This window comes from Penaeus vannamei, chromosome 14, assembly GCF_042767895.1.
Source record: "Penaeus vannamei isolate JL-2024 chromosome 14, ASM4276789v1, whole genome shotgun sequence".
In the NCBI taxonomy this organism is placed as follows: Eukaryota; Metazoa; Arthropoda; class Malacostraca; order Decapoda; family Penaeidae; genus Penaeus; species Penaeus vannamei.
In genome coordinates, this window is record NC_091562.1 from 43,461,668 (window position 1) to 43,471,667 (window position 10,000).

Genomic DNA, 10,000 nt, shown 5'->3' on the forward strand with positions numbered 1-10,000 from the left:
GCTGATCCATTTTTGGCTAATGTGTTTTTCTCTGTCATCTGTTATGTCAAATTATTAACTGTATTGACATGTAAACATCAGAATTTTGCAGACTATATTATCATCAAACTAGTATACATTGTAATTAAACATCAGCACATATTCAGGCTTTTTACCTGACCATTTCTGAAGTTTTTAATCATACAGCTCTAATTTACCAAGACAGTTCACATATTTATAAACTATAAGAGAAAATGCTATTTTACTGTCTAATCCAAACTTTCTTAAAAGGTATCACCCTCATACCCATACCTATTCCTTCATGTCCCAGGTTGGTCTTGGTAATTTGGTTATTACTATTGTGGATGTGAATGATTTTCCACCTGTGTTCCCGGCACCATGGAGTCCAAACTCACCGACCATTCAAGTCAAAGTTGCTGAGGAGCTGCCTAGAGGCTCTCTTCTGACTACCATCACAGCATCAGATATTGATTCCAATATAGGTAAGAAATGGTCTTTTTTGGACTGTTATATTTTGTATTTTGTGGTCTGAAAATGTTGAAATACATAAAGCCTCAAGTATATAGCTTTTGAAAATTTGTCATGTATTTTTTTCTAAGTCAATTTGTGAATAATTATCACCTTTTAAACACTACATATTTCTGTCTGTAGGAGGATATTCACTAGCAGAGCCATCAGAACACTTCAGCCTTGACAATGCTACTGGTGTCATAACGGTGAAAGCTCGACTGGATTATGAGACCCAGCCCCAGCTTAGTTTCACAGTCGTAGCTCATGATACTGGTGTTCCAACTTTATCTGCAACAGCTACAGTGATAGTACAGGTAGGAACTTAAACTAAACAGTCTCATGCTTATAACAGCTCCTTTACATGATGTATGAAAGTCAAATGCTGTAAAGTAACAGAGGACTTCTATACTTACAAAATCTTATATAGGGAAACTTTTGTCTCACCCTTCAATTAACTTGCATATAACTTTTTTGCCAATGGATGAATGTGGTATTTCTAAAACGCAACATTATTTTTTAAATATTTTTCATGACAGTTTATTCATTTCTGAAACTTTAAAGCTCTTTTGAAGTGTGAATTTGAGGATACATCCTTTTGGCTTTTCAGCTGGAAAATATAAATGATGAAGAGCCAGTGTTCAGTGCCTCAGTTTATGATGCAGATGTGGCGGAGAACTCTCCGCCAGGAACATCTGTCATAACCGTCACTGCAAGAGATGCAGATGAAGGGGACTTTGGAGTTATTACATATTCCCTTGCTGGTAGGCCTCTTCTATCCTTGATATCAACATTTTGGCAGTAAATTATTTGCAATGTAAAGTTTTTAACAAATATATATACATTAGCTACTAGAGTGTCAAGCAGTTTTCAGAAGAGCAATGATACCACAAGGGTTTTAAAAATTATGAAAGATCTAAAATATATGTTTATACATGTGAATAGAGAGATGGATATACATATATTATCAATATGAATAATTAGTTAAAATTGAGTTGGGTTGTATGGAAATAATTGCATTCTTTTGTAATCACCAAAGCTCGTGACAGGGAAACATCTGCCTTTTTTATCCCCAAATAAATTCCAGAATGGATATATCCAGAGATATACAAGGCTAAAATCATGTATAGGTAATAATATATGCTCTAATCAAGAGGCTAATATGAGCTCTTTATCCATAGGTGATCACCACGAGCATTTTGCAATAGATGCTTCAGGTCTAGTGACAGTACGAAATGGGGCATTACTAGATCGGGAATCTCTGGCAGCTGTTGTCCTTAGAGTTGTAGCTACAGACTCAGCCCCTGAGAATCACCGTCGACAGTCATCTGTGCCAGTGAGTAGTGTGGATGTCCCTTTTCCACATGGCATTTTTCATGAATAGTCTTTTTCCTTGGCTAGTATATACTTCAGTTCCTACCCTAATTTAAGCTCTAGTTTTCATTCAATACAATTCATTTCTCTTTACCAGTTACACATCTCCATAACGGATGTGAATGACCATGCGCCAGCCTTCAGCCAGGAATCTTACTCTGCCAGTGTGGTGGAGAATTTGCCCCTCAACCCTCCAGCACCCATTGTTCAGGTCACAGCCCATGATAATGATCAAGGCATCAATGCCCTTATCAGATACACTATCACACAAGGAAATGAGGAAGGTAAAACTTTTTTACATTGTATGCCTATTTGAAGCTGTCGTTTACCAATGTTAGTGTCTTATACCAATGCTAGTGTCTAAAAGTTTCAAGTGAGAATATGAATCAATAGATATATTCATAATACTGCATAAACAATATTTCAGGTTCTTTCTACCTTGACCCCGATATGGGCATTCTGTACCCAGCGCTACCACTTGTAGCAAAACCAAGCAAATATAACCTTACAATAGAAGCAAGAGACCTGAATGGCACAGGTAAATTATATCACAAATTGTTGTTTTCTTTTTTCCTTTTATCATGAAGCGCTCTTTAAAAGCATATTCTAAATGGTAAAGAAGTTGATATATTAAAAAAGAAAAGTCAAGCACTAGAAGAGAGAAAATAATCATTGATGACAGACAATATTTATATCTAATAAATTGATTTTTTTTATAGGCGAATACAGCGACTTTGCAAATGTGGAAATTACAGTTCTGCCTCAGAATCAACACAAACCCAAGTTCATTTCTCCAGCTTTACCGAACACAACAGTGATGGTCAAAGAGGTTGGTAATTTCTTCTCTTTTATGACAGACCTAAGAACCAATTATCTGTTTTTAATGTTATTTCAGTATAAAAATGTAATATGTACATAAGTATATCTGTGTGTGTATTTATATGTATGTATGCATGTTTCTTCTTTCATATTATGTATAATACTATTTCTCTAAACTAAATCATTAATTTTGAAGTAGTTTTTGTATGAATGTAAATATTCTGAATAAGTTTAATTTCAAAGCTTCTATTTTCTTAACACAAAACAATCTCTGAAATTAATGATTTTGCAGAACTGGAGTTCGGAAGTGCAAGAGGTTCTAATAGTTGAGGCAGAGGACAAAGACACAGGAAGCAATGGAGAAGTGCGTTACCATTTACGCATTGGTGAAGAAAATCTCCAAGATACACCACAGTTCCATCTTGACCCTGTTACGGGAGCGCTTTCAACCAAAGTTGTTCTTGACCGAGAAGAACAAAATAAATATGAGGTAAGATTTTTTTTTACTTGGTAATAGATGTTTAAACTTATATATTGTATTCTGTAATAATTTTGCAGCACATTTTTAATTCTACAAATGCTGTTAATGTGGTTGAGAGTAATAATAAAATTTTCCCTCACAGCTTGTTCTTGTGGCCAAAGATCAAGGCTCGCCAATATCATACGAAACTCTTCGTTTCTTGACTGTTCTTTTGGAAGATGTGAATGACAACCGTCCAGTCTTCCCAAGAAGCAGTATGCCACATGCTTATCACTTCAGTGTTGCTGAGAATACAGCAAAACACACCTTAATTGGTATGTTCCCAGGAGAAGTTGCAATCATGCGAATTATCTTTTTTAAGAATTCCAGAGAAACAGACCTAGGACAACTTGAGCTAATCAATCCACTTTCCCTCTACAGGTCAACTTCGTGCAAAGGATCCAGATGCTGGAATCAATGCTAAAATATATTACTACTTAGTATCTGGTAACGCACATGAGAGCTTCTACCTCGACAAATTACATGGCAACCTGTACACCAATGCTGTCCTGGACCGAGAACAACTTGATAAATATACATTAGTTGTCAAAGCCACAAATGACCCGATATTCACATGGGATCAGAATCAAGAGGTTGTCTATGATGAAGATGACCCAACCTTGGCAATAGTAACTGTGAATATTGAAGATGAAAATGATACTCCTCCTCGATTCCTAAAAGATGCATATTACGCAGGTTAGTTTAAGATTTTATTCATTCTTTTTGACATGTGATCTTCACTGCCTCTTCACAAACACAATATATTACATAGCTTTGGGTTATCTAATTGGAAACCATTTCCTTCAGGGGTTAATTATGAAGCAGAAGTAGACCGATTTGTACGTATGGTGAGTGCAGTTGATGGAGATGCTGGACTAAATGGTACCCTCTCTTACTCCATTCGGGCTTCCAATCTCTTCAGACCAGGTAAGGGCATCAGTGTTTAATGATATTAGATTTTGAGTCATGTAATTGCTCAATTATTTAGCTAGAAATTATTAAATTTGTTCAATGTCAATCTGAAAACACTTCCAAATAGTATATTTAGGATATGGAATGTCACTTCATAATACAAATAGTAATAATGAATTCTCATCTACTTTGCAGGAGATAGCAAATCTATTGGGTCCATCATTCCATCACCCTTCAATGTCACTCAAGATGGCAAGTTGACAACAGCATCACTGATGTCACAGTACAGACGCCACAGATTCCTCTTACAGATCCAGGCAAAGGAGGAAGCTCCTCCACACCGTATCGCCAAGTGCAACGTCAACGTAAGGGCCATTTGCATGGTTTCCATTCATTAAAGTGTTGCTTTCTTTTGTGATGATGTTAGACAAAATGTTTTGTAATTTGTTAATGCTGATTTTAATAACAAAATGACCTTCTAAAGCATTGCCTTTTACAAGAGAAAATGTTTGAGATAAATACAATTTGTAATTTGATTTCATGTTTATATTGTATTTGTAAGCTTACACAAAATACAAATGCCATCAGATATGGGTGTGGGAGAGAGAAGACCTCGTGAGAGTTGTTCTTGCTCAGCCCCCTGAAGAGGTGGTGCGTCAACAAGAAGCCATTGCTAATACTCTATCTGAGGTGAGATTCTCCTTTGGAATTTTCTTCTTGTGTAAAGCTAGACAGTGTAAAACATGAGGATCCTCTTGTTTACAAATCAATACTGGATATATGATTAGTGAGATGAAAACATGTCTTAAAATGAATAAGATATCAATGCAACCTGGTCTCTCTTTTTTTTGTATTTTACTGTAAATATGTATATTAAATTACTGCTAACTGCATATATATATCTGGTTTCACTGTCTCTTTATATAACATGTCTTTCACCTTTCTGCCCTTTGACTAATGAATGAAATCCACAGGTTTGTGAAGGAACAGCTGTAGTTGATGAAATAAGGTATCACGTAGACTCTGACAACACTGTGAACAGACAGAGGTAATTACTGTAGACAGAGAATGCATTATGTTACTGACATCTGGTAGCAAACTATCATAAATTTGTTGTATATTTTATCAGTTTTATTGTGTTTTTTTTTTCTGGATATAACACCTAAACTCTGTTTCAGGACGGACATGTTAGTTCACGTTGTAAATCAGACAGACCAAGTGATGCCCATCCCTGTGGTCCTGCAACGCCTGGATCTCGGTTATTCAACGCTGAGGAACAGTTCAGAAACATTCTTTATCGAAAATGTGTTTGTAAGTATTCATGATCCATATTTGACAAATAAAAATGATATCACACTTTTTTTGATGCTTGATTTATTCTTTTCTTTTTTTTTCTTACCATGTAAATTTGCATTCAAACATATATTAATTAACATGAATTATATGTGGGACTTGCTGATGTACTATTACCCCCTTTGTAAATTATAGATTTTAGTGAACAGAGAAACTGTATGAGAGAAAAAAAGGAGAAAAAAATATAATACTAAAATTGTAAAATGCAGTAAAATAAATATTCTCCCCAGCCTGCTACAGTGGAAGCCCAGAGGGATGAGGTGGATGCACGCTTAGCAGGCCTTATAGCACTTATGATCGTCCTCTTCATTGGCTTCATCTCTTTCATCGTTGTTTGTTGTTGCCTCAGATACTGGTAAGATTTTGTTTCATAGACGTTGTTTTATTTGATTTACATTCCTGAAAATGAAAATTACTCAAAGTCTGGAATTTCTGATCAGATTTATATTACCAAATGTTAATGAGTTACAGTAAGATGTTGTAAAATTAATTGGCGAAGTCATAAATGAGAAAGCAAAGAATGTTTGATACATTTATCTTTTCCTCCTAAGCAGAGAACTCTCATTAAAGTCTCTATTGCTGTTTATTTCTCAGGGTAATGACTCCATCAAGCAGATCGACAGAGCATTTGATCAAGCGTAATATTGATGAGGATTTGGGCCTAAACACTACAGAAAATCCATTGTGGGTTGACCAGTAAGTATTTATCCCTACTTCAGTATGCTTAAATAATTGTAATTTTAAAGCCAAGATTATGGCGTTCATAGTAAGTCACTTTATGAAAGCAAATATCTTCTTGATATAAAGTTGAATGGTTCCTATTCAAATAACTGTCAACCCTTCTAAATTATATACGTACATTTTTTTCTTGCAGGAAATTGAAAATGTATGAAGAACAGGAGCTAACAATGCAAGTAATGAGTGAGTTTGACACTACGCAAGTGAACGGTGCTCCTCCTCCAGGCCAGGGTCCAAGTGTCACTGTTGATGCAGAATGGACACCTGACAGAAGATCTAGTATAGACTTATCACAGGTCTGTCCTGCAAATTCCTCGGTGTTTTTCACATGAAGAGATTATCCATAGATATCCACAAATTACATTACATATTTGTACAACAGAAAATGAACTTTCTGCCTAACTAGTAATTTTTTTTATATAGTGTGCCAATACATTATATAATAGTATCATGTCAATTTTCAGGTTTAATATAAGGTATCAAGGTTAATATAAGGATTTAACATTTACCATATACCAATAATTGCATTCCTTTATGCTAAAATTCTTTTGCATTACTTTCCAGCTGGATGCACAGAGTAATACATATGCTACAATCCAAAAGTCCCATGGAGGTACACTGCGATCATTGCAACTGAGAGGACTGCAGCAAGGGACACTAACTCTTGGAGAAGATCCTGGGGAGAGCAATGATTATGCGACCCTTGATCATCTAAGACGTCCTCCCTCAGCCCAGGGTCCTCGAGTCCCCGGTGTTGAAACTCCTAGATCACCTCTGCATCAGGTGCTGTATATGGCTTGACCTCACCTGTTTGTTTCAGCATGTTATAAAGTGGTTCATGCTTTATTTTTGGAAAAATTCAATATTCATGTTTTTATATTTTTATAATCTTAAATATAGTAGTTGTGAAATTATTAAACTTTCTGTAATTCATTTTTCTTATATATTCTACCCATTCAAATATAAATAAACTCATGTCCTCTTTTTTCCCACACCATCAGAATGGTGAGTACCACGAGCTACGAACATCCTTCACTGGGTCGACCTTCCAGCCTCCCGACATAGCCAATCGCCCTCTGCCAGAAGAACCAAATGGCTCAGTGCATAATGCTACCCACAGCCTTGCTCTGAATGCCCAGGGAGAACCAGTCCTTGTTGCAGAACTTATTTAACAATACTTATAGATACAGGTTATCTTCACTGTGCAATGAAAATATACAAGAAATTTGTTTTTTGTATTAAATAAATGAAACATCTATATATGTATAAATACATACATACATACATACTATATATATATGTGTGTATATATATATATATATATATATATATATATATATATATATATATATATATATATATATATATATATATGTATATATATATTATTACTAAAAATGCAGTTAAGGTGCAGATTTTGTTCTTTAGATATCAAGAATCTAGTGAAGTAAAAATAATAAGGTTGTATTTTGAAAAACTGTTTGAGAAAATTGATATTATTTACTGTTTATATCCAGATACATATAAACATATATGTGTGTGTATATATATATATATATATATATATATATATATATATATATATATATATATATATATATATATATATATATATATATATATATATACATATACATATATATAAATAACAGCAGAATTCAGCTTTTAAATATTTTCAGAATTACTCCTCATTAGCTGAATTAATATAGGTATTCATGAAAATTGGAGATAATGAACATTTTTATTTTCTTTTTTTCTGTTACTTGTGAATATGGATGTTGTTTTGACGTGATATTGAACTGCAGTTGTAGTTACAGTCTCTTTAAATTAGTTACTGTAGACTGATTAACAACAGAATATCATATTATTTTGTAAATTCTCAAAGAAGCAACCTATCTACAGAAAGTGGCTATCATTCTTTGAAGAAAAACATGTAAAATACATCACTCATTTCAAAGATCCAATGTCTAGATTTTTAGTACAAAGACACCAAAACAAAGCACTCAAACCTCTTAAAATATCAGTTCATAATTCTTTTAACTACATTCTTTTTGAAGATTCTTATAAATAAAAATGTTTATTATAACATTCCACTTCTACTATCTGCCTCTCACATGATGTCATCAGACGAATTACTGTTACTCTAAACCAACTGCAAATACAATAAAAAATACAACCAATACATTCAAGATGGTTATAATGCTCATGAAACCAAGAGGCTTTGTGAGAGGCTTCCCTTTGTTAAGCTCCGGGGTTTCCAACATCAGCTTATTGCAGCATTGTGGTTTTCGTAACAGGTTTGTTAATACTTTCATATGTAAACGAGAGTTAAAATCAACTAGCTAGGTGCAGTCACGGGCTGTACTTAGGTATTCACACTGAATTCATCTTGTACATAGCATTCTCATTAATTTAACTATTAAGGTTAATATATTACTTTATTTGGGATACTTTGTGTCATGAGTATTGGAAAAAAAATATTTTTTATTAATTAATTTGGAGATCTGAACTTCAAAGTGTTTCCTTTACTTGGCTATTTAGTTGTAATTAACCAAACAGTATGAGGTTCTATGGTGGTTATTATCATTATATTATTATTCATGTGTTTTTCTTTTTATCAAATGTCAACTTCGGCAATGTATTAAAAAAGGTGTGTAATCATTACTCTGTAAATAAAACACTATTATACACATCAACAAGCAGGTAATCATAGTATACATTACCAAATGTATTATAGAACTATAGAATATTATTATATTCTTGAATATATGGTCAGTTTTCTTGACTCACAGATATATATTCCCATTTATTTTTCCTCCTCTATAACAGCCATGTAAACGTGCCTTATGTCTATTTGAATGTCTGTATATTAATTAGCTTAAGTTGTAATGTTGTGTAATTAACAATATGAAAGTTTAAAAACAATATAATTTTTTTGTTTCAAATATACCTGCCTAAAATATAGAAAACCTTTTCTATTGAAGTAACCTTATCTCCTTTTTTGTGTATATTGCTCTTGAACATTTGAAAAAATTATGTCATATGAGAAGCTGTTATGATAACAAAATCAAAAGGTAAAAAAAGGAGCAGTATTGCAGGGTTGCTATTATGCCTAAGCACACGAGGACCCATGGAAGTCTCCAAAATATGAGCTTCAGTAATTTTGCAAGTTTTACAATCTATAGAAACTTTCTTAAAAGATAATAAACATACTAAATAAGAGAGGAATTCATGGTTATTAATAAAATGCTGTACTTCCTACAGTCAACCAATTTATTTACATACAACAACTCTATAAATTATCTATGAACAAAATTATAGGAATATCACTCCCACAATAAATCACTAACCTGATGGCACTGGAGGCCAAAACTTGCATTAGATAACTTACATGTTCACAATAAATACTGTCTACACCTAATCTTATATCTAGTGATTTGAATATATTATAAACATCATTAAAAATATATGTAATTCACTCTGTAATAAAATATTTCATTAATACCTATTAAACTATGCATTAAATAAAATTCTGGTAACTATATAAATCTACATGCACAAAGTTTATAAAATGAAGACAACCAGTACCAAAGCCTGAAAGTATGAAATAACATTTGCTGAGAAATTTTAAGTAAAAGAAGGTACCGCATGAAAAAGAAAGAAAAAATTGCTTAACAACAGCAGATGAATCAAGCTAATGAAAAATCTACCATTACCTAGCTAAAGTCACAAGGGGGCCTTAAATTGAACTAGACACTAGTGGAAAAATTTCTGTTT

At 33.4% G+C, this 10,000-nt stretch overlaps 2 protein-coding genes across 3 annotated transcripts in view; one reads left to right on the top strand and one right to left on the bottom strand.

The window, feature by feature from the left end:
- Positions 1-9,154, top strand: part of Cad87A (cadherin 87A) — a 61,716-nt gene extending 52,562 nt beyond the window's left edge. The window contains exons 20-39 of the mRNA XM_027357477.2: positions 311-482; positions 652-824; positions 1,118-1,271; positions 1,689-1,843; positions 1,979-2,165; positions 2,309-2,419; positions 2,601-2,710; positions 2,993-3,190; positions 3,324-3,495; positions 3,602-3,916; positions 4,028-4,147; positions 4,328-4,497; positions 4,721-4,822; positions 5,107-5,180; positions 5,311-5,443; positions 5,716-5,840; positions 6,080-6,181; positions 6,360-6,519; positions 6,788-7,006; positions 7,225-9,154. Coding sequence (XP_027213278.2) covers positions 311-482; positions 652-824; positions 1,118-1,271; positions 1,689-1,843; positions 1,979-2,165; positions 2,309-2,419; positions 2,601-2,710; positions 2,993-3,190; positions 3,324-3,495; positions 3,602-3,916; positions 4,028-4,147; positions 4,328-4,497; positions 4,721-4,822; positions 5,107-5,180; positions 5,311-5,443; positions 5,716-5,840; positions 6,080-6,181; positions 6,360-6,519; positions 6,788-7,006; positions 7,225-7,395 — 3,123 coding nt within the window. The 3' untranslated portion in view covers positions 7,396-9,154. The remainder of the gene's footprint in view (positions 1-310; positions 483-651; positions 825-1,117; positions 1,272-1,688; positions 1,844-1,978; positions 2,166-2,308; positions 2,420-2,600; positions 2,711-2,992; positions 3,191-3,323; positions 3,496-3,601; positions 3,917-4,027; positions 4,148-4,327; positions 4,498-4,720; positions 4,823-5,106; positions 5,181-5,310; positions 5,444-5,715; positions 5,841-6,079; positions 6,182-6,359; positions 6,520-6,787; positions 7,007-7,224) is intronic.
- Positions 9,155-9,478: 324 nt separating this feature from the next.
- LOC113806352 (uncharacterized) overlaps positions 9,479-10,000 on the bottom strand; it is a 3,800-nt gene continuing 3,278 nt past the window's right edge. For both annotated transcript variants that reach the window (XM_070130017.1, XM_070130018.1), the window contains exon 4: positions 9,479-10,000. This exon is cut by the window's right edge and continues 657 nt beyond it. The gene's annotated coding sequence lies outside the window, so the exon portion shown is untranslated.